This window comes from Echeneis naucrates, chromosome 15 (genome assembly GCF_900963305.1).
Source record: "Echeneis naucrates chromosome 15, fEcheNa1.1, whole genome shotgun sequence".
In the NCBI taxonomy this organism is placed as follows: domain Eukaryota; kingdom Metazoa; phylum Chordata; class Actinopteri; order Carangiformes; family Echeneidae; genus Echeneis; species Echeneis naucrates.
The window spans coordinates 14,848,022-14,872,093 of record NC_042525.1 but is presented as its reverse complement, the minus strand read 5'-3'; the positions used below and the strand labels follow the sequence as shown (position 1 = coordinate 14,872,093).

The 24,072-nt window shown below is 39.9% G+C and overlaps 1 protein-coding gene across 1 annotated transcript; it reads left to right on the top strand.

The window, feature by feature from the left end:
* The first annotated feature begins 2,230 nt into the window (after window positions 1-2,230).
* On the top strand, window positions 2,231-23,401 carry mrps5 (mitochondrial ribosomal protein S5). Its single transcript, XM_029521857.1, has 12 exons — window positions 2,231-2,291; window positions 3,394-3,546; window positions 4,938-5,063; window positions 5,695-5,808; window positions 6,248-6,367; window positions 8,830-8,864; window positions 17,334-17,424; window positions 17,921-17,967; window positions 18,451-18,508; window positions 21,792-21,854; window positions 22,416-22,552; window positions 22,865-23,401. Exons 1-12 carry the CDS (start codon window positions 2,243-2,245, stop codon window positions 23,087-23,089), a joined length of 1,218 nt encoding a protein of 405 aa, XP_029377717.1. The 5' UTR covers window positions 2,231-2,242; the 3' UTR covers window positions 23,090-23,401.
* The last annotated feature ends 671 nt before the right edge of the window (window positions 23,402-24,072 follow it).

Here is a 24,072-nt window from a genome sequence, read left to right as displayed (position 1 = left end):
CATTAAGCTAATGGAGATGATGCTGTATGGAATTCATGAGGATAAGGGAGCAGCAGGAACATGGGATGGTGATGAGTCATCACCTGCAGGATGAGGACAGGGAGAGAGAGGAGAGGAGCTGGGGGAGACAGGGATTTGTACATTCACTCAAGTTATAAGCCCAAAACTTCAAACCTGCACAGATCTCTTATCTTCTAAAATAACTGACAAAGCGTACAGGACACTAAATGCTGTTCCTTAACATAGAAACACAGGGTTTTCCTATTTGATTAGACATACACACCTATGCCATCATTATTTCTACAATGAATGTAACCATGCTAGTGTTGTTTGCCAAGTGAAGTTCACAACACTGGCCCAAAAAGAAATCATACCTATTTAAGAAAACTGCTGCCTGGATTGTCATCATTAGTCTCACCAATCAAACACCATCAATTTACTGTAAACTTGTGGTGAGGGCTTAATTTTTTCTTCTTTAATATATTTTTATTTATGTAAATGGTATGAAGGGAAATGCAAGATTTGGCATAGTGGAACAATGGTTTGGCACTGTCACCTTAAAGCAAGACAGTTTTGGATTGGAATCCAACAGGCATGGGTTCCGTCTCCCTCTTCCCTTCCTCCCGCCCGCCAAAGACATGCATGTCTAGGCTAACTGGTGACTCTAAACTGACCGTAGGTGTGAGTGGTTGTTCGTCTCTGTCTGTCTTTGTGTGTTGGCCCTGTGATGGACTGGCGACCTGTCCAGTGTGAGCTGGGATTGGCTCCAGCAGCCCCGCAACCCGGAAACGGAAAAAGTGCTAGAAGATGGATGGATCCTATACACTGATAATAATTCCTCTAATTTAGCATCTCAAAAGAATGATGCAGTCTAATTCGCTAAAAAACAGGTTACAACAGTTGATCCTTGCAGGTTGAAACATCCCACGCGGACAGTGCAGAAACCAAAATTTTCTTAGTTAGCTGAACTTTTTGTACTTACCAGGCTAACTATTCTTTCTCCCCTTTGAGCTGCATTGAACTCCAGTAGCACTGTGTTCATTTATAATATAATATTATCCCACAGTCACTCCTCCACTCACTGCTGCACAAAAGTGACTCACTCTTTTACATAAAACCCTGGGTGAAGCTGTCATTATGGGGCAATTATTTTGGAGAAATGTTTTTGTCTGAATGGCATTGATTCTTTCACAGCAACTCTCATAGCCTGCTGTTGCACAGCTGGGCAGTTGTGTGTCCTTTAGCAGCTCTTTGATTGCAGCTCCCCACTGGATTGGGGAAAATGGCAGTAATGTTGAGGAAATTACCCTGAATAAGATGAAATTGAGACACAGTCAGTAATTACTGGCCACTCTGCCACATTTCCAAATTCTAAAAGTGCTGATTGGTGGCCTGATGAAATAAGAGACAGCTCTGAGCATCTAAATGTACGTTGTGTAGGCACCACCATATACTTGTGCAAAAATACACAAATATTTTTGAGTGTTGAAGTGTATAAAGTTTTACGGCCTCCTTGTCCATAAGCGTATGAATTAATTGAACTTTGATTAATATTTTGTTTACTTATTTTAGGAGTTTTGAAGAAGTTGAACCAAATAAGTCTAGTTAGGTAAAATTGATAATAATTTGATAATGGCTTATGTAAACCTAAAATTAAACTAACTATTTCACAAAAATAAAACACAATTTTGTTCCTCTACCCTCTTCCTTCTCTGTTCTTTCCAACCCCTCCAACCCATCTCTTCTCTCATCAGCTTAATCTTTTTCTTGCATTTTCTTCTCAGCTTCTCCACAGCATAATTGTCTCATGTGCTCTCATTTTGACGTGATCATTTAATATCAGCCAATCAAGAGACAGCCTCCCATGTCTCATATGATATAGCTCATCATGCTGACCAGGAGCAAAGATTGCTGTTTGTGGAAATAGCAATGTGCACAAGTTCAATCTATCCACAGTGAAAGGTGCGTCACTGTATTTACTGATCTCAGGTTTTGTATAAGAAATCAAACTAAGCAGTTCTAAGTATTGTTGCCATATAAATACAACAGATTAGTAGAGTCGAAGAATAATGTATCATGAATTGAAAATTTGTAAGTAAAACTCTCCTACACTGACAACAACAACAAAAATAATAATGATAATAACAATACCACAAAGGACATACATATTTAAGTTCACGCATTTTTCAACAGGCATATTTTAGGCACATCGTTGTCGCCGGAAGGACCCTCCATATCCAACATGGCGGCGACCGTACGGGTGTGCTGTGCCCTCCGCATCACAGTCGGAGGTAAACTGTTTCTCTCTCGCCCGCCTCTGCTTCGTTAAACCTGCTCAGTGTTTACCTGAAGTGTGTTTACTGTTTATGTCTAACTGTGACGGTTCGGCTGCTGGCCTGTCTGCTTCCTCAGCCTGGACCGGTGTGTCATTGCTGCAGACGTGTGCATGAGCAAACACGGCGGCAAAACACCTCAGTTTCTGGCAAAAATGTCAGAAATGATAAATTGTGTCTAGTCAGGAATAATAATCCGACGTTTGGATTTGAAATTGACCTCACGCCCTCGTTGTGTCTGAATTGCGTGTCCCTCTTGTGTTGCTTCGTTATCCCAGTCACATATTTGTTGTTGTTTTTATTATTATTATTATTATTATTATTAGTAGTAGTAGTAGTATCATTATCATTATTTACTGTTTAATTTACTATGTACCACAAGGGATAATAGTCTAAACCGTGTAAATATTCGTTCCCATGATTATTCATGTTTGCTCTGATTCCCAGGCAGCCAACCAAAGTCCCTTTAAAATTCGTTCAATTTAATGGAACCCTGCTTATTAGAAACTGTAGACTCCTCTGAGAAATCAAAATAAGACTATTTACAGGATGGCTGAGTCCTAGCTTGAGTCGGCATATTTGCAACGTTAATGCAAAACCATTATATAGGTTAAATACCTGGGTCTTTCTCAGACTAGTGCGGACTAGTAGACCAACAGGCATGAACTGATGAAGCCTCTTGGATAAGAGGCTTAAATACAAGTCCAGTTGTCTGCGACTCAGTTTTCAGAGAGAGAACAATGACCTGGATGAATGAGAATATTCATAGACATTATGTGTTGTAAGTGAACTTTTATCAAACTTTACCGTCTTCCATCTGTTTATGGAAATTCTGTGACTCCTTTACTAAGAACTAAGTCCCAGTGTCTTATGTCAGCATAAAGCATGATTCAGCAATTTAAAGTTGTCATATAACATTTAACCAAGCATGATGTTTGGCATACGATCAGTGAGGTTGGTCAGATATCCTTTTGTTTTTGGAGATATTGTCTTTATGTGTGTTAGCTGTGATTCAGTTTTGATACCTCTCCGTCACCTTGTGGATGTCTCTCACTCTCAGGTGTAGCTCCGCTCCGCACCGTTGTGGGAGCAGCTCAAGTATCTCAGCTTGGGAGTCGAGCCTCAGCTGGCTCTCTCCACAGAAACCCAGCACTTCCACTGTTCCCGGCAGCAGCATGGCAGCAAACTAGGCACGGCAGCTTCTTCAATAAGTGTAAGTTTGGGAAAATATTTCTTCCCGAAATCATCATTATCATATCCAAGTTTCTCATCTTCTAGTTGGAGGAATGACACAAATTCTCATATCAATATCAATATCATATCAATAATATGAGAACTTGTATCAATAATCTATATCTTGCAAACACACTGAGACACTTCATTTACACAAAACATCTTTGAAATTGGCTCACATGGTAAAGATGATGTATTGATTGATGCTTCAATTTCAACTTCCATTAGCTATTATTTCATTTCTTTGTTTTCTTCTTTTTTTTTTTTTTTTTGTTTGCGAAGGATACCTTAAATTTGCTTTTTAAACTGGACCAATAACATCAGATAAATTTTAGCTTACAGGATTTGTTGACGTGATCTATCCAAACTGTGCTCAGCCTAAGTTGTCTATGTGGCAAGCCTTCGTAGAACAGTAGCTGCTGGTAAAGCAGCAAATCGGGGAACACTGATTTTGAAAGGTTTAGCAATCACATGTGTGCAATGTTCAGGTGGAAGTATTTCTTTTTTTTTTTTTTTTCCCTTCTTTTTTTTTTTTTTTAAATCAACAGAAGCACGTTAGCAGACTCTGTTTGTACAATATGACTGATGAAGTTAGCATGTCTAGAGCTGTAGAGCATTCTCTTTCGCTCTCTTTTGTTATACCACCCTGTGTCTGCCTTGTTCACGCTCTTTCATCGTCACGCCGCTTTTAAATATTTGTTTTTACGTTATTCATTCTCAGCCACTGCCTCAGCGTATCTCAAAGCGTTACACTTCAACATGTCTTACTCACAGTTTCTATTATGATTAAAGGGATACACACATTGAAAAACATATATTCTACTGCATTTTTAGACGGGTCTTAATCCACAGATATACTGCTGGTCCTAAACTGCACCTGCGTTATATCCACTTAAGGTGTCGAGTCTTTGCAAGCACTAAGAGTTGAGTGTATTTTAATTATAGTCCCTAGGGGAGCCCATATGTCACTTGTCGGACAACTTTATTTCCATCTGTTACAGTCCACATAGTCCATACATTCTAACTACAGCTTATTTTAGTGGGGCACATAAATTTTGTTTTCTAAGTGAAATTGCTGATTCAAAATTCAGCCTTGGGCTTGGAGAGAGCGAGCAGAGATTCATTTGGTGTATTGGATCAACAGTGGAGCTGAAAGTGATCAATCCAAAGTAATTTAGATGTAAATAACAGCTTTTGCCATTATGTGATATATAATTTATGAAAATAATACATCTTTTTTTATTTTCAAAATTTCATTTTGATTTTTTTTCATTTCATTTACTTAGCATTTTTTAGCATTTAGTGAAATTGCCATCCTCCTTACCCTTGTCTTTATGTTATTTAAGGCTGTTTATGTGATTATTGTCCTAGTGACAGCTGAAGAGCTGTGGAAAGGTGTGATGGCAGAGTCAGGGGCTGGAGCCAGGAAAGGCCGTGGGAAGAGAACCAAACGCAAAATGAAGAAGGACCTGAACCGGGGACAGATTATTGGAGAAGGTGAGACAGTACTTGTCTTTTTCTGTCCATGTAGCTTTCAGTGTTTCAATTTCTCAAGATCCTGAAGTTAGTTTGAGTTGATTGTGTAAATCATCTTTTTGAACAGTGTTAAAATTTCTCCCTTTTTACAGTGAAATTTACTGTCACTCTACCCTGGACAACAATTATCCTTTATTCCCAAAGCCCCTCTTCTTTTTCCTGTTCTGAGTTTCTTTATTCAACTAACTAACTATGTAAAGAGCTATCAGCCTATCTGTCAGTCTCTGTGTAAAAGTTTATTCCTGTCTCACCTAATCTATGCTTTCACCTTAAATCTATATTATCACCCTTAGACCCTCTGCCTCTGCTTAAATTATATCCTTATTCAAAAATTGAATTAAATTTTAGCTTTTAGAAAAATGTAAACTCAAGCTGAGCTGAGCTGGATTTATATATATATATATATATATATATATTTTTTTTTTTTTTTTTTTTTTTTTCGTGTATGCTGTAATCTAGCAACCATTGATTCATTATTTAGGTTGGAGTTTCATTTTCTTATCTTTCCATTTCTTGCCTTCATTTAATGTTTCCCCCCTATATTTCATCTCTCCCCGTCTCCATGCTTTGCCTGTATGTCTTTTTTCCACAGGTCGAGGAGGTTTCCTGTGGCCTGGTCTGAACACTCCGGTGGTAAAGGGCAGTATTGCCCAGACCATGAGTCGTAGAAGTGAAGCTGAGCAGCAGGAGGTGCAGGCTGAGATGGGTACTGACACACATTGCTCTGAGTACATACACACACTTCAGCCCCTGGTCATTCTTTCATTCATATAAAATTTTAATTATAAAATCACATTGCAACTATATTGTGACAGTAACATTTCTTTCATTCATTCACTTGGCTACACCACTGATCCCCATTAATCACCTCAAGACAAAAAGATATTCAACTGGGGAAGAGCCAGCAGGTAGAAAGGCCGGGGGAAATGAGGGCTTAATCTAGAGAAGCACAAGCACCAACAACACCAGTGGTGTTACCACTCTAATCTCATTTGTTAACAGTAATTACATGGCTAATTTTGACAAAGACAGATCGCACCTTGTGCATTTATCGTGTTGATCTTTTGCAGTCAGCTCTGGCCTGTTGTGCTCCCCCTGTGTTCCCGGGGCTCCAGTGCTTAATACCTATTGTATCTTTCCTGCAGTGCGTCAGAGGGACGAGTGGGAGAAGAGGAGGAAGATGAAGGTAAAGCGGGAGAGAGGATGGACAGGAAGTTCCTGGGGGGGCCTCAGCCTTGGCCCCCCTGACCCTGGACCCAATGGAGGTAAAGCAGGAAAGCCTGTCAGATTAAAAACTATCTGCTTTACAGCAGCGCATTCCGGCAAAGATAGCAGAATTTACAGTCAGACAACTTGTGTAATGAATTAAACAGAGAAGTGATCCTGAAATAAAATATTTAATGAAGTGATCCTGAAATAAAATATTTAATGCCTAATGTCATCACCAAAATATTTCGGTGTTTTGTAAGTTTTTGCCACACAGCCTTTCCATTTTCTGTGAGCCTCCAGTGTTCACTCTTCTTTTTTATACTGAAATTAGCATGCTAACCAGCTAGCTCCTTGTCACTTTCACCATTTTCTGACTAGTTTCCAGTCTGTCCTCCAGACGTAGCCCTTTTAGAGCCCATTTAAACTTTTCGTTTATAAGGACAACAATGGCTGAAGCGCTTGTCACATGACAAGAAACAAAAATGTGAATCACAAACTGCTTTTAGGAAGTTCACGTATGTCACACCTTGTAAAGATGCCAGAATCTGCCTCCTCTTCCGACTGGAGAAGCAACGGTACGAGTTCATCTCATGACACGGCAAGTTTAACACAGATTTGCACTGGGTGGCACGGAATGGGAAGGCAATGACGATTGTGGTTGTGGGGGAAAAAAAGAGGTAAATGAAGCATTAAAAAACTAATATGGAGTGTGCTGTGTGGGAGAGGAGAGTGGCAGAGGAGTATGGTGGCCCATTAGGCCTGATGAAGATGAGGAGTCAGGCAAAGTGTCATGTGGGACAATTTCCTAATTTAGAAAGACATCTCTCTGTCTCTGCTCATCTTAGTGTCTTTCAGTGGCTTTTCGTGTCATTCTGTCTATCTCAAACCTATCATTCCCCCTTTCTTTCTGTTCTTCTTCCTTCCTTTGCCCCTTTCACTCTCTTTGCCCCTCATTCTCTTTTTCTTTTGCGCCCTTTTTCTTTTAGATTTAAACCCAGCCCTTCTCTCTTTCAGTTCCTCAAGCCATTTTTTCCTTCCTCCTTTGCCTTCTTTATCATCTCCTCTATTTATCTCTTTCCACCTACACACTCTTGCCCTTTTCTGTTCTTCACGTTTGAAGACCAGACCATTTCTCTGCTGTGTTTTAGAGCCATGTGTTATTTTAGAGCGCCTTAGTGCCATCTCTACTGCTGATGTCAAAGCATCATAACTGGAACATTATACCTTCTGAACACCAACATGCTGACATAATCAGCCTATAAGCCCAAGTAAATCATTTACTGACAGATGTTGCAGCAAGAGACAGTAATTTATTATTATTATTTTCTTTTTCAGGTCAAGTTAACCCTGTGACTTTTATTGGCATGTCCGAGACATTTGCTCCAATGAGCAATATAACTCAATGTAATAAAAAAGTCTTTGAATGTAAGAAAAATAATGACATGGAAATCTGTGTGCACAGATTAGCAAACCAAGCACGTTCATTCATAAACTGCACACGGGATAAAATGTATGGTTCATTGTTTGCACCAATGATATATGAAAGCATTTTAACTTACTCTGTGGATAAATGGATTAATCAGGTGATAAGAATCACAGAGCTTTATGGAGACAACTGGAATTGCTTGAGAGGTCCAAGTTGCTTACCTAAAGCTTTGACGTACCATAACCCAGAAGATGGAAATTCCTCACAGACACATGGTTGCTATTAAATAAGAAAGAACCCAGCGCTCCCTTCTAACAGGAAAATTTACAGCAGGACTTTGTATTTCTCTGAAGCCCATATAGGTGTGTTTCCTGCAAAATCAGATCTTTCTACAAACTGGTGGAAAACCGCTGCTTGTTTCTAACTGATTCTCTTGTGGAGTTGCTCGCCTCCTATCCCCAGCCTCATTACACGTTGATCTTTGCTGTTAGAATTGAGCTACACATGTTTCCTTCAGCTGGCAGATGAAGGATGAGGCTCTGTAGCACATTTTTCTCACTTGCTGCCACTCCTCTTTTCATTCAGTGTCTTTTTTACTTTCATCATATTCTTTTTGGTTCCCTTTCACCCGCTGCATCCTGATCTTTCCTGTCCGTTCAAGCTCCCTCGCACCTTGAAGCACACTCTCCCTCCTACATGTACAGACACTTTGTCACACACACTGTCTGTTGCTCGCACTTACAAATACACACAGGCCCTGCTGAATGTGATGTGCACAGAGCTGTAACTAGGTTGCTTGTCTCTGATCAGGTTCAGTTTCTCACAGATGGTGAACCAGTGTCCCAGCAGAGGTGTGTTTGGGTGTTTGTGTGTGTTCCCTCCAAGCTTCTGAGCCCAGTCTCTTTTGTTTGTTGTTAATTGGTTGGAAGTGAACGAGAGTAAAATCCTTCAAAGGTCACTGACAATACAAAGTGTCACCTTGTTACACTATTGCAAGGGCTTCTGGGTATTTGTTACACTAGCAGGTGCTCGGTTTTAGTCTGATTGTGTGTGTACACCTGTTTGGTTATCTCTTGTTTTTTCTCTCCACAGAAACATATGAGGATTTTGATTCACGCGTCATTGAGGTGAGTATTTCACTTCTCACCAACTAAACATGTACATGAACATGGAAGAGGTTTTTGCTTCATGGCTACACATTTAAGAATCTCATTTGAACCAATTTATTCTGCTTTAAGAAATTAACATAACCTTTCAAATAAACTTGTTCCTAATAATGGCTCAGAATTATCAGTCGACAGCTACATTAAACGCATCACTCAGTCGTGAAGCAAAGAGAATAAACGTTCTCTCTGAATTGCATTAGTTTACTTTTATTTGAGAACAGATTTTTGGGCCGTTGAAGGAAAGTGTTCTTGGCACACAACAGATTATTTCAGATGCTTCTGTTTTATCACACATCAGACATTTTTACGTTGTGGAAGACTGATGAATTGATGTGATGGGACAGTTTCACCAGTTGGTTTTAGTTTAAATGCAAACAAAATGGTATTAGGTTTTATGGTGTTATTGGTTGAGGCTATAACATATATAGGCCAGTGACAAACTTCATTGAACATCTCTAAAATAGTCAATAGGAACCTTCTAGTAGATAAACAACAGCACTGAAAGAGACTTCTTGCAGTTTTTCTGTTGCTATATTACTCAGCTGTGCGGCTAGTCGCTGCTCTAACCTGTCAGAGGAGGACAGCAGTGAAGATTTAACAGCAGTAATTTGTCTCGAAATTTTTGTGGGACACTTTGGGATAATAGACAGTGATTTTTGTAATCAAACTGGACATTAATAGAGGGATATGTTTGGCTTCTTTTCCCTTTAATGCATTTGATATTTATATCAATGCATATTTATATATTGGTATTTTATATTTCATTTGCCCTGCCATAGCTTCACGTATATAACTGTGTTTAACTGATTACGATGTTGATGTGCGAACGCATGCCCCCACATATTTTGAGCAGCTGGCTGTCAGTGACAGTAAAAGAGTGTCGAAGGTAACTACAGCACATTGTTTGGTTTTACTGTCTTATAACTTAATCAGGCATAATACAATTATACAGAATAATTGTGCGTGAGGCCCCAAAGGGAGAAACAGTTTTCAAGAAACTTCAAGCTTTGGAAAATTCCATGTGGTGTGTAGACATTGATAGGGACTTGGGCAAGTTTGCTGAGAAAGGATGTGCAGTTGTAGTTCATTTCTAAATTCCACTTGCTTTAGTTTTCCCCAAGGCCAAATGGTAAATGCTGTTTACTCAAAAATAACCCCTGATTCTGTAGTGCGGCAGGCCAAACTTGAAAACCGGAGCAGACTCAATTTAGCTAATATATTGAAAAGTTTGATTTGCACCAGAAAATGCCCAGTCACACAAACACTTACGCTTCTGCTGCTGCTCTCTCTCCACGGGCGTGTGCTCGTGCAGGAGACAGTGAGAGAGATAAGCTATATGGACAGACGTCATTCATTTGGATGCGCTCTCTGTCATGGTGTATTTTACCTTAATTCAATTACAGCTAATGGCCTCTGGTAAACTAATGGGGTTAATGCCACAAGGTCATAGACAAACACACACTCATGCAGTTGTGTGTGTGTGTGTGTGTGTGTGTGTGTGTGTCTGTGGGTTTTATTTCCGCCCTTTGTATCAGTCAATATTTAAGTCTGTCTTTTTCATTGACCCTCTTGTTGACCGTGCTTGATTTCAGGTCTCTGAACTTTTTGTGGTTTATTCATTTTACTAGCATTTATTTAATCCATGCACACACAATATTAGTGGGTTTGTGTGTCACATTGATAGTCTTCCCCAGCCCTCCTGCTCGCATAAATAAGAGTGGTGTCACAGACATTAGGCTCCTTCCCTGGAAACTGACGGATGCTTTTACGGTGCCGTCTCTCTCAATAAATATACCGTGTGTGTGTGTGTGTGTGTGTGTGTGTGTGTGTCAGGGTGTGCACACATCACTATAAATTCAGGCCTAATGAAATTAAAAAGGCTTACTGGAATAAAAATGCTTTTCTCCCAAGGACAATGATGCGGGAATGCCATTAGGGAACACATCCAGCAGGAGGAGAGTGAGTGGGTGACAGAAAAGTTGAATAAAAAGTATAAGAGATCAGCGACAAGTTGTGGGGGCAATTTAGAAAGTCAAGAGGTGAGAGGATAGGTGGTAGATGGTGTACCCTTGATGATAAAAATTAAGTCTTCATTTGTAAAGAAAGTTAATATTTCAACGCAGCTATTCCACTACTGAATGAATTAGGTTAGTCAAATAAGGGGATCAACAAGCTATCGGTTATGTGCGAGTATAGAGCTCAAACTACATTTTTATATTATGATGAAAAAAATTGCATGAGTTTAAAAATAGCCAGATTATTTTTTTGATGTATCTGGAGGTTGCAGCTCATTTTGAAACATTTTTCCAAAGATTTGAGCATGGTGAAAAGTGAACAGTTTTAACTGTGGAAAATATCAAGTACATTAAAGTTGTTAAATATTAAAGATGCACCACTGAGTATTTTCATATGAACAATGGTTTATATGTAGAGTGAATAATGGCACATGTATGACATGAAAGATAATACACATTGGCAAACCCACAAACAGACAGACAGCTCAGCTCAGGGAGCCCTTTAGCCTCATCGTTTAGTCTTTTCAGCCAACACTTCTGTTAAGCTCAGTCTCATTGCCCTCAGCTATTATTGGGTGAGGGACTCTGATAAACCAAGAGACAGATTTTTCTCAGGAATGGGTTGGGAACAAAATAGAGCTAAAAAGAGGGTGACTTTTGAACTTGAAGTCATTTGGGTTCAATCTGCAAATCAGGAGGAGCAGAGAAAAACCTACATCATAATAATCCATCAGGATAAATCCCAGATCTGAAAACCGGTCTCAGTCAGAAGTCAGCTTGGCCTTTAGAAAGATAAATGTGTGAATGGGGGATGAGACAACAGAGGTTACAGTAGAGAGAAGAATGGGAGGAGAAGATGTGACACAGAGAAAAGTGATGTCCATGGCCCCTCTCCAGGTACAGCAGCCACTTGGACAGGATGGTGTGATTTCATTAACAGAAATGGAACGTTGTCACAGGAGGTTGCTTTTTTTTTTTTTTTTTTTCCCCTGAACTCAACAACCTTGAAAAGTTTTTCTAAAAGTATACAGACGGAAGGCTGAACTTTCACTTCAATTAGATGTTCTGTTTCAACAGTGAGCCGGAGCCAACAGAGACACGATAGCTTAATATCTGAAAATGTGAAGTTGGGGCATTGATGCAGCTTGGGTATGAATTTGTTCAAAGCAGCTATTGTAATAGATGCTATTTATAGTTTCTCTCATGAAGACTTTTTGTGGTTTAAGAAAGTGACTAAAATACTGTTGCAGAATCCTATTTTCCATTTTAAAATACATTTTCTCACAATATTTGAAATTGTAATTGTTTAACAGCATCAAAGATTAACACTTCACAGATAATAATTAATAGAATGTTATATAATCACATCACACAGTGCTCATGAAAGTTAATCTAGTGACACAAATCTCATTATGAACTGGATGGTTCTCTAAATTTTGCGTTCCTGAAGGTAAACTGCAGAGCACACGTTTTTAAACCTAAGTAATATAAAATGAAATAAAAGATTCAACAACAGTATCAACTAGTTTATAATAAGCCATGACACACATCTTTACAGAACAGCTTTAACATCGTTCTCCTTCTTTCTCGCTTCATCTTTCACTGCATGTGTTATCTCACAGTGTTGCGGTGATTGGCTTTGTAACTAACTAACTGTGATGCCAAGTCACAAAGAAATAGCACTCAAAAATTTAATGCAGGCAATTTTTAGCTGTTGAAACCTGAAGAGCTTCTTCATCATGTGGCCAAATAATCTTCAGTCACAGTCAAATGCAGCATTTTCAATTAATATGAGAATTTTGATGTGTTTTTAATAAGACGCATTTTGAAAAAGAAAAGTGATTTTATTTATTTATTTATTTTTTGTCTTTTTATTTCTCCTTTGCTCACTGTCACACATACACCCCTGAGTCATTTACATGAATGATAAATGATTCACTGAGCCAACATGAGGATTATTTTTCTGAAATGCTTTTTCTTTTTTTTTTTTTTTTGTCCTTTCTAAAATCAAATCAGATGCCAGCAGATCAAAGCTGTTTGATACATTGTTTTAAAGCAAAATAGATTCATTTAATGATTGTCGATTTACAAGCATACTGTCATTTTTTGCATTTTGGCATTTTTTTGGTGACATTAAATGTCGTCACACAGAATTGGAAAACATCTTTGTGTTTATGTTCGCACTGCTCAAAGTTTTACTTTAGGAAGGAAGACTTTTGTTGAAGAAATCAGACAGACTGAAATGACGTTGAATTTAATGGTTCTACAGCAGTTGGTTTATAGCCTGATATTATAATTATGGCTCTGGTATTTAAGTTTCAAATGTCATAAACAATCATTTGTGAAGCCTATCTGCCGTCCCAGCTAATATTGGGGTGAGGGCGAGGTATACCATGGACAGGGTGCCAGTCTATGGCAGAGCTGACATATAGAGACAAATGGCTCACAGGCTGTAGAGTTGATATGTACTTCTGCAACAGATATTTATCTTTTACAGCATCCTTTGCAAGAAATCTTCTAAGTGCAGGAGAAAATCAAGTCTGTCCACGATTCATTGTGTTCATGGGATCAAGATATCAACTTCAGTGAGATGTGAAAGGAAGTTATGTGTAGTAGTGTTTGGTATTGGCAGAGGTTTGTGCGCTTTCGGTACCTTCTAGTTCCATGTGGTGAAAACTCCTCCCCTGCACTGCAGTGTGTGTGTGTACATATACAGATAGGGAGACATGTAGCAACAGATTGAGAAAATAAGAGATGAAACAGAAGCGAGAGCGAGTTAGAATCATCCTCCCACTGCCATGCTGTCACTCATCAGGCAGAGAGAAACTCGGCCCATCTGCTCAGCACACCCCACCAAAACTGCTTGATCTTTAAAAATGAGGCACTTAAAGCCAGGAGCTCCGCAACACTGGAGACATTCATGCTTTTAACAGAAGCTCTCTGTGAGCTGCTGCGAGTAGCATCCTAACATCGCACCTTCTTGGCCACTGATTGACCAAAGATCCCACCTGGTTGGGATCTTCACAGATGCACAATTTCCCATTTCTCAACACACACACACTATTGTGACTGCAGGAAAGGATACGTTGCTTGCCTCTTTTGCAAGCCTGCAGCTATAGCATGCATATTTATATTTAATACTCTACTTGATTATAAAAGGCCTTTTAATGATTGCAGTACAGAACAGCGTGGCTGCACAGTAAGGAAACAATATGTTGCATATGATGGAATTATGGCAAAGCAGGGAGATATTTCTGTGTGTGTGCGTGCACCCTGAAGGGTGTGTGTTTTCTGTTATTTGGTTTTTGCTGCTACCCTGACCCCAATCCTTCTGCTGTGGCCCTGTAGTCAAATTATAAACCCTTTACTGCAATATGTGTTACATAACCAGAGAAGCTGAAGGCAGATCTTGACTTTGAAGTTCCCTCAGCTGAAATGCAACACTGTTCTGTCACTTGTGCTCTGTGGTAAGGATGAAAGCATCCTGGTGAACTGTGTGTTTTGGCCTAGTTAAGTCCCCTGTAAGGCCACTGCTGGTCCCAGTGCAAGCTGTGCCTGTACAACTATTACTACTAATTATGATGAGAGTGAAAATAAAGTTTATAATGTCACATTTTTAAAGATATTTTCAGGGAATTTAAATATGCTTTATGCAAATCAGAATTATTATTGATAATGAACTAGCAGAAAGCAGAGTGCTTAGTTCCCAAAGTGTGGTTTCATTTTTATTTACAAGCCTTCAGAAGAAAACATTTTTGTTCAGTCCAAGACACTTAGTTAGAAGATGAATGATTATTTTCACGTGCATGAAAATGCCTCTTCCAGAGTCAGGAGATATTTGGCTATAAATTGGATTTGAGATAGGTTTTCTTTACAGAGGGTGATGATCAACTGTTTTTGGTTGTTGTGTTCACTAATGTCTGTTTTATTTCCACATAAATACAATGAGATTATGTAACCACTCTGGACAGCATTACTTTGGCCTCGAGTTCCACTGTTATTTATCTTGTAGTCATTTTTGGTCAGGACATGTCCTTTGTCCCTCAGAGGACAGCCTTCTTTCACCTATGCAGTATAGCAAAGAGCAGAAACATCCTGTCTCAAGGGGATGCAGAAAAACTAGTGCACGGATTTGTTACCTTGAGACTTGAAATAGACTTGAAATTCATTACTGTCAGAATGTCCCAAAGATTTTCTGAAAAGCCTTCAGCTGATTCAGAACACTGCTGCATGAATATTATCGGAACTAGAAAAAGAGATCACATTTCTCCTGCGCTAGATGCGCTTCATCAGCTCCCGGTAAAATTCAGAGTAGAATTTAGAAATCCTTCTCCTAACGTGCAAAGCTCTTAATGACCAAGCTCCATCATATCTCAGAGAGTTCAGTTCCTTATTGTACCAGTAGGTCACTTCGCTCTCTGGGTGTAGGCTTACTTGTGGTTCCAAGAGTCTGAGAAAGTGAATCGGGAGCCAGATCTATTTGCTATCAGGCTCCTCTTCTATGGAACCAACTTCCAGTATCAGTCTGGTGGGCAGACTCTGTTGCGGCTTTCAAGATCAGGCATAAAACCTTCCTTTATGACAAAACCTACAGTTAAAAATTTAGGGTTGAATTCCTCCTTTTCTTTTAGTTCAGCAGCTGTAAGCTTGACTCTTGAGGTTGAGCCGAGAACTTCCCTTTCCTTCCCTCTCTCCCTCTCTCTGTGACTCTCTCATGCATGTACATTGCATGTCTCTAACTTTGTTTCTTCCTGTAGTCTGTGTTTTGTCCCTCCTGTCCTCTGTCTTCCTGTCCCCGTCCTACAGCTGCTGAATCACCTCTGCTCCATGTACCCGAGCAGGAACATCTTCTTCTCCCATACTGCTAATATTTACTAATGCACATTTAGAACCACCAGGTTTCATCGGTCACTGTAGGTTTTGTTTGTATTTTCCATGGCATCTTCTCTCCTCCTGTTCTTGTTCTGTCTACCGAGTCCCCCCTCCTCTCCTTCACACTTACAGTCACTGCCTCTGCTTCCCTCTCTCTTTGTGTGACATTGGTCTTTTTGGCTTTTCTAGTTGGTTTTACTCGTAGACGGCATATAAAAATGGACATCAAATCCACCCTCTCCTGCAAATATGGTCCCAAAAAACCAACAATGCAATGGCTATTTGACAAACCAGAGGCTTCAGAACAGCAGCTCACAAACCAAAGAATGATGTCACAGTGGGCTGTCACTTGGTTTTGTTATCAGGATATGATTTGGCAGTGCTAAATGGATGCACATTTGACTATCTGTACATATCAGCTTTTGTGCTTTCAGGACAGGTTCAGTCCTCATGCTTGCATCAAAAGCTCAAGCTGATCCTCATGAAGATACTACAAGTGCACATGTAGATGAGCAGCAGCTACGCGTTTTGGTGAAAACAGACGCACGCTGATTATTGTGAAATTAACAATCATTGTCTCTCAGGCAGGCCTTCTCTCTTTTGCTCCGTCATGTCACTCATCCTATCCTTTGTCATCCATCATCTTTTTATGTTTCTTTTCCTCTTTCATTTTTCCTTCTATCCTCCCTGTTTGTTTTATTATTTGTCACATTTGAATGTGAAAAGAAACAATAAATAGTCTTTGCCTTTCCTCTTATTTCCAGCCTTCCCCCACCCTACTTCTCTTTAGCTCTCGCCCTCTCTACAAATCTCTCTTCATCCTTCATCTCTAACCTGCTCTGCTCTTCTTTGTGACCTCTGAATTTCTTCACTTGAATTTTCTTGTTCTCTTTCCTCTCCGGTTAACTCCCAATAGCCTCCTTTTTCTTTCATTTGCTCCATCCTCTTATCTGTAGTGTATCACTGCTGCCCCCAGGTGTTTTTAAAGCTCTACTGTAAATAGTTGATCGACCTGTGCAGTTGGATAAGACACCATGTGTGACAGATGACCAAATACTCTGTTTACTCCTGGACAGATGAAAGTAACTTTCATCTAGACAAGCATTTTGGTCTGGATTGACCACGTACACTCAGCAAACACGCTAACTCTTTTTTTTTTTTTTTCTCAACACTGAAGCAGAGGCAACCAAATGGACTGAATCATTCAACCTGTGATTTTTGAGAGTGTGGAGATGAGTTGGAGAAGAGGACTCAGTATTTGCCATTGCAAACAATTTTTGAAGCATGACAGCATGAGAAATTCCTCAAACTCTCAAGCTTATGAAACCAGTCATCTAATGATCAGGCATCAGAAAAACCTGGTTGATCTGCTTTCCATTGCTTATTTCTTTTGCTCAGTTTCTCCTGGCTTATGTTGGAAACAGGCTTTCTGTGTCTACCTGACACGGGCAATGACCAGTTCTGTTCAGAATATGAACACATATATGTTCACACCAGTGTCAGTAATTTTTGTGTTTTGTAATGTTTGGTTTTTATTTTCTAGGTGAAGAGTGTGTTCAACATGACGGCCAAGGAGGGCAGGAAGAGGTCCATCAGCTGCCTGGTCGCTGTGGGAAACGGCAACGGAGCTGCAGGTTTGAATCTCTCTTTGGCTCCAGCTCTGTTTAAACATATAATAAATTGTACATAAATACTACTCAAAAGTAATTCAAGTCACAGTAATAGTTATTTTAGAAACCAAGAAGTTGAAGAACTTTCAGGTTTGCCTGTAATAGACCAAAAATATTCTTTTGACTGTTTCAGGGTGTTGACAAAATTAAATTAAAAAAACAAATAAGTTTTGCATTCTCTGTAGACACAGAGATGTGCAGGAAATGGCTCTGACACTTTTCACATGCAAACAAAATGCTGAGGAAAGTCTTTACCCTTAAGTTTCTCTTCTATAGTCTTTGTTTAAAATGCGGGAATATTATCAAATATGGTAATTCAATAATAACTGAAATGTGAAAATCTGGTTTTATTTGGCAAAATTCCTAATAAAGAGCTCAATAAACTTCCCTTTGTGTATTGTCTGTGCCACATTGAGCATTGAACATTGCCCTGTTTTGAAGCTGAATCTTCTCCTGTCAGGCTTTGCGTTGGGTAAAGCAGCGGACAGAACCACTGCTCTCAGGAAGGTAACAATAGCAAAATCTGTTTTCCTCTTTTATAAAAGAATTTTTTAATGTGTAAGTGATGAACTCTTGTATTTTAAAATTAAATCAAGTTAAACAATAGTGCAACAGAAACGGCAGCAGGGCATTAGATTTCACTGAAACCCAAGATACAAGGTCGATTGTAGTTGATTGTTTTGTATTATGATTCATGTAACAACAGTTACCATTTAAGGCTTGAATCAACAAACTAATACAACAATAACTTACTCTACAGAATACTGAACTAATTTTGGTTCCCATCACATATCTCTTTTAACCACATTTACCTGTGTCTTATTTAATCCATGTATTTCAGCTGTGCTGCACAATAGAGTGATGCGACCCTCATTTATGCAGAGTCCTCTCTGTTTTTGTGTTTTCCATATTTCTAATTTATCAGTAGCTACAGCAGCCACCAAACTTCTCAACCAGAGTTAATTTCCCTTTCTCCTTCTTCAACTGCAGGCCAAGAACAGAGCCATCCACTACTTGTACTATATAGATCGATACAACAATCACACAAGTAAGTGAAGTTTGTTTGTGTGTTCTTATTGTTTTTATTTGCTCCCATGTTTAATCTATCGCTTTAACACAGTTGTAAAGTGTGATCAATGGCTTTATCCACTTTTTAATCAAATTTTTGTTTTCTATCATGAGGAAAATAACAACTTTTATAACTCACAACAATGATTGTGATATGGTGAAATTGGGACGCCTTTCAGTTTGTCATTTGACGTAGGAACTCCTGATTAACACAGTTGAAAACAAAACGTAGCATCGTAGTTCAAAATTCATCCAAAATCACCCCAAAAAAATCATCCATTTTCTCTGCTCTGTGATCTTTCACTCACTAACACGTCTAACACTCTCAGCTCCGCTTCCCTCTGAAAAACAATGAGTCACTTGTCCTCTTTCATTTTTATGTCCACAGTCAAGGAAACAGCATAGTGCATGTACATTTATTAGGATGAAGCAGGACAATGGTTCATTAGGACAACAAGACAAAGGGCATGGCGTGTAATGAGTTATCATCCTTTTGTGATTTCACACACAATCAAGATTACGTCATTATTGATGCCAGAGGAAAAAGGCAAAAAAAGTTAGTTAATAATAAGAAATTATTTGTAAGTATATAGTGAGGAAGACAGGGAGGGTTTATATCCAATGCCATGACCAGCATATTACAATACAACTGTTGTGCTGTGTTCAAACATTATTAGAAATGACAACTTTGGCCATTTTGTCTAATACAAACATTCGAGCTAATAGAAGCACTTGACCTGAAAGAGAACACAGCACAGACAATGAGGACCTTTTAACCAAAGGATCAGATGTTTTCTGTTTGTACTGACAGTTCAACCGTGACTCATCATACCCTTCCGCTTTTACACTTTTACGCTTTTTAACTCTTGACAGAAACAATGGTGCCCGAAATATGTTCTCACACTACACAGTTCTGTGTTCTGTGCTCTGCTTCCCTCACTCCCACCTTGCTCTCTCTGTGTCTCCTCATCGCCCCTCTGCCTCTTTTATAATTTTCCTCTCCTACATCTCTTGCACGCCTCGTGTCCTGAATCATTTCCTCCTGTTGCCTGCTTGTACTCGTATAAGCGATGTAATTAAAAAAAAAAAAAAAGTGGGGTTTTTTTGGGGGAAAATGGGGGCGGGGTGGTTATGAGAGTGAAAATGCACCACTTCTACTTTCTTATTGTAAAAACCCATTTGGCTGCTGCTGCTGCTGCCAGAGAGCAAAGCCAGAAAGATTAATGGTGTATGAGTGAGTCATCATCCTCTACTGTGACCACCGGAGGAGAAAGTGGCTACCGGCTCTGGCCCGAAACCAGACGAGAAGTATGTCTTTCTACGCAGTTTGAACTGTGGTATATTACATTTTTACAATGTCCGTGGAGTTAAAAAAAAACAAAAAAAAACAGATCCTAACATATGTCAGCTCACACTGTGCAACTGTCTGCAACCTGTCTGATCATCCATCCTGTGATTGGTTACGCATCTCCTTGTTCGTCCTATCCAAGGAGAATATCAGGGACGTGTTTTGGGCTCAAATTAAATCTGATCTTGTTTGTCACCTTTGTTTTTCACTCGCTGCTGCCAGACCTGCTGGCTTGTTTCAAAGCTTTAGCTGGTTTACACTATAGCCTGGGTCCGTCTTTTATTTGGAGGTGTTATGATTTAATACATTTGTCACGTTACCTTTGTTCGTCGTCCATATTGCCCTCACTGCTGGAGATCATGGCCTAATCACTTGGCAAGGCAGGTTTCTCCGTCATCTATTCCCCAGGTCTCTGTTTCTACTCGGCACTGTTCAGACATTATTATGAACGGAGCCTGAAGAACTTGTCATTCATATTGTCAGCTGTGCCAAGTTAGTATTTTTCAAAGGGGAGGTTTTCTGAAGGCGCCTATCAAAGAATGTATTAACCAACTTAAAAGATATGAGCACGATTAAATTATCTTGAAATGTCTGAGTTGATTTTTTTTTTTTTTTTTTTTCCCCAATTCCCAGCCCCACCCTCAGTCCCTTTGACTTATCTGAATCAGTTGAAGTAATCAGATTGTCAGAGAACAAGCAGCCCAGTAATAACTCAAGTCTTGGTGACGGTCCAGATCTGGGATTTCTGCCAACAGAGTGCGGGTCTGGTTATCTCCAAATGAGCCAGCTAAATGTGTTGTTTTTCCAGTAAAACGTACCTGATGCGCAAAAAGGAAACAGCATCAAGCAATCAGCAGATAAGCTGCTTGCCGGGCAGGTGGCAGGTGTCGGGGCTCCAAACACTCCAGTTGTTGTTGTTGTTGTTGTTGTTGTTGGCTCCTTTGCTCCCAGCCTCTCAGGATAGGGGTTATTTTGTGAATATTCATGTGGCTGCAGTGACCGTAAAAGTGAATCAACTAGACAGTGAATAACAGCATGTTTGGTTACTTGTGGAGGTTTCTTTGTGCAGTTTTGACATTTGGGGGAAGAAAAAAGACCTTTTGTTCTAAAGAGCAGCCACGCGTTTTGGTTTAAGTCAGTTTAGATGTCAAGTTGATTGGTGGAGCTGAAACAGTCATAGCTACTTGCATCTGAAAGACTGTGAATCATGAAGAAATTTGCCTTTTTTTTTTTCTTTTTTTATTCTGGGCTCTGACTTTGTCGCCGTTTGAATCTGTGAGTCACTGATGACACAAAGGACACACTCTGTTCCAACTGAGTCCAGACCCCCTGCAGCCGCTGCAAATGTTTCACTCCTTCTGTGTGCGTGCTTCTAAAAGAGAACATGTATTTGACATTTAGTTTTACATAAGCACCAAATTTTTCCCAAAGTTAGTTCCCTCCTTCTGTAACTTTTTCTTCCCTTTTTTTTGTATCATTGAGCTAAAAAGGCTTATTCTTCAAGGGTATGAAATAACTAGCTGGTTGTATGGAAGGATGCTTTACAGCGCTCAGACATCACAACATCGTTTTTTACCTGAAGGTGTACAGCCTCCTCAGGCTTCTCTCAGGAACACAGGGCTCCCACTGAGGACCTGAGTGTGTCTGAATAACTAACCAGCCACAGATGCTGCAGTGAGCAGGACACGCTGGCATGTGGACGGACATCTGGTGGGCAGGTAGAGAAACACAAACCCTGTGGGAGAGCAGGAGAAAAGACGCGGTCACTCGGAAATCACAGAAATGATGGGAGCGATTAGACACTGAGTTAAACTTTTGTGGGTTCATTGGCTGTTTGCTCCCCTTTGCCCCCCCACCCCCCTCCCCGCTCTACAGTGAGTGACAGTAATTTGCTGGTTGTTTTCCTCTCCAACAGTTTATCATGACATTGAATCCAAGTTCAAGAGGACAACGCTCCGCATGAAGAAACAACACAGAGGTACATCTGTATTCATTCAGCGTTTAGCTGGCAGGGCCAAAGTTAAAGGCTGAGGTTGGAAGGACTCTGAACAAAAAATCACCAGTCTTTCTTTCAAACACAATTGTATGGTGCATTTTTGTGGATGAAAGCCCTTATTTGCAGAGGTAGGATGGAAGATGTGGTATTGACTCTAAACGAAACACAGTGGCCATCCCCATCATATTGAAAATGACACCAGATGCAGTGGTGTGGCTGGCTGATGACTTTGGCATTGGTCATTTTTGATTATTTCATATGAGCACTTCATTCTAAAGCTTTTGGGGTTGGTTTAAGTCTGTTTGCATGAATGCATGAAAACATAATAGGAACCAGTTCATTCGTTCAATTACTGGAATCTATCCTAAATGTTATGATGAATAATTTACAGGGCAGATAAATTGAGCTCCTTTGCTGTGCACTCACTAAAAGTGAATATCATACATTAATAGGTAGTGTACTACTATTTTACAGTGTCTCAAAGACTTTGAATCCTCCGCCTGTACTTTCCTGCCCTGGTGACAGATCAGTCTCCCTCTGCAGGTTATGGTCTGCACTGCCACCGAGCAGTCATCACCCTGTGCAAGTTGATCGGCATCGAAGACATGTACTGCAAAGTGGAGGGATCTATCAATTACCTCAACATCACCAAAGCTCTCTTCATTGGATTAGCCAATCAGGTGAGATCATATTCATGTCATGTTTGAGTTGCTACCGAAAAACACCAGACAGTTCAAAATCCTGTGTCCTAAAGAGAGCTTTAAAATATTTAATCCAGAACAGGTCTGCTGTTGCTCAGCATCTCGGCGAATGCTGTGAGCACTATAGCAACATATTATCATCTTTTAGGTAGACTGAGGTAACTCTCTAGTAAAATATTTTGGACTGAACTGGTGACAGTTCCCCAGCTGCAGCCCTATTTCTGCTCATCCTCAGCCATTATTATGATTCCTGTGCTAATAGCGTATGCCTCCTGTTCTGCCACCCTGCAGAGAAACCACCAGACTCTTGCCGACGAGAAGAAGCTCCACGTTGTTGAGTTTCAGGCGGAGCGAGGCCCGCTGCCCACAGTGGTGGCGAGTCCTAAAGATGGGCCACGACCCGACCCAGAACCCGAGGATGAGATTCCCGATACTCGGCTGCACTGGGACGACGTGCAAGCCGCACAGGGAATCAAGCGCTCAATCTGGGCAGGTGTTAAACGCACCATTTGGTAGGGCAAGAGGAGTGAGCCGATGACTGGATCCAGCCACAGGACTGCTGAAGGCCACGTGTGCTGGATGGAGGCTTTGATTCCGACTTTGCACAGAAAGCTGGAACTGTGTGAAAAAACAAGAAGAATATTCACTTTTTCAATCTGTGATTGTTTTGTCAGTTATGGATTTAAGATTACGTTGTCCAGTTACACCCCATAACGGTCTTTATGTGTGCTCAGTAAAATATGAATGCCCAAGATTTCACCATTCCTTTTTAAGTGTTAAGAGTGGGTTTTAATCAAAAAATGTAAAAAAAAAAAAAAAAAAAAAAAAGCTTTATTCATCATAAATATTTTTTTGTCAATAACTGGCCTACACACTGATTGTCTGGATGAACATTGAATGAATGACTAAGTGGATGAAATAGAAATATTTTCAGGCAAACACGGGAGGTTAAAGAAATCTGAAAGGAAGCGCTTTAACGGCTGTCGACAGCCGCTGACAGTCGAGGATAAAGAAACAATTTTCAGATACTTGAAGCCACCACTGATACTCTGCAGTTTCCTTTCAGCTGGGTCTTTAAACAAAACATTTGTATGTTTAAATTAGAAGATTCATAAAAATCTGATCCAGCTAAAGGCAAATATTTCAGTGAAAGGTTTTCTCGTCTTCCACTTGGTTTTAACTCACTGTCTGCTCAGGGTCACAGCATCATGTGACTTATTACATTCACTGCATGCAGGAATGAGCTGTGGACTCAAAGGTAGAACACATTTTCTTTCATGCTGTGTCACAAAAGTAATTTTCATGTGCACACATTTCGCCTCATTGGGGACAGAGCTCAAAGGAAACTGAAACATTCAACCCAACCTATAGTTGTTGTTTCAGTTTGTATTTTAATGATTGGAAAGTAGTAACTTTTTTTTTTTTTTTTATAATCTTTCTGTATGTATGAAGGTAGAAAGAAAGAAAGAAAAGTGGCCTAAATTACATGTTGGTTAATG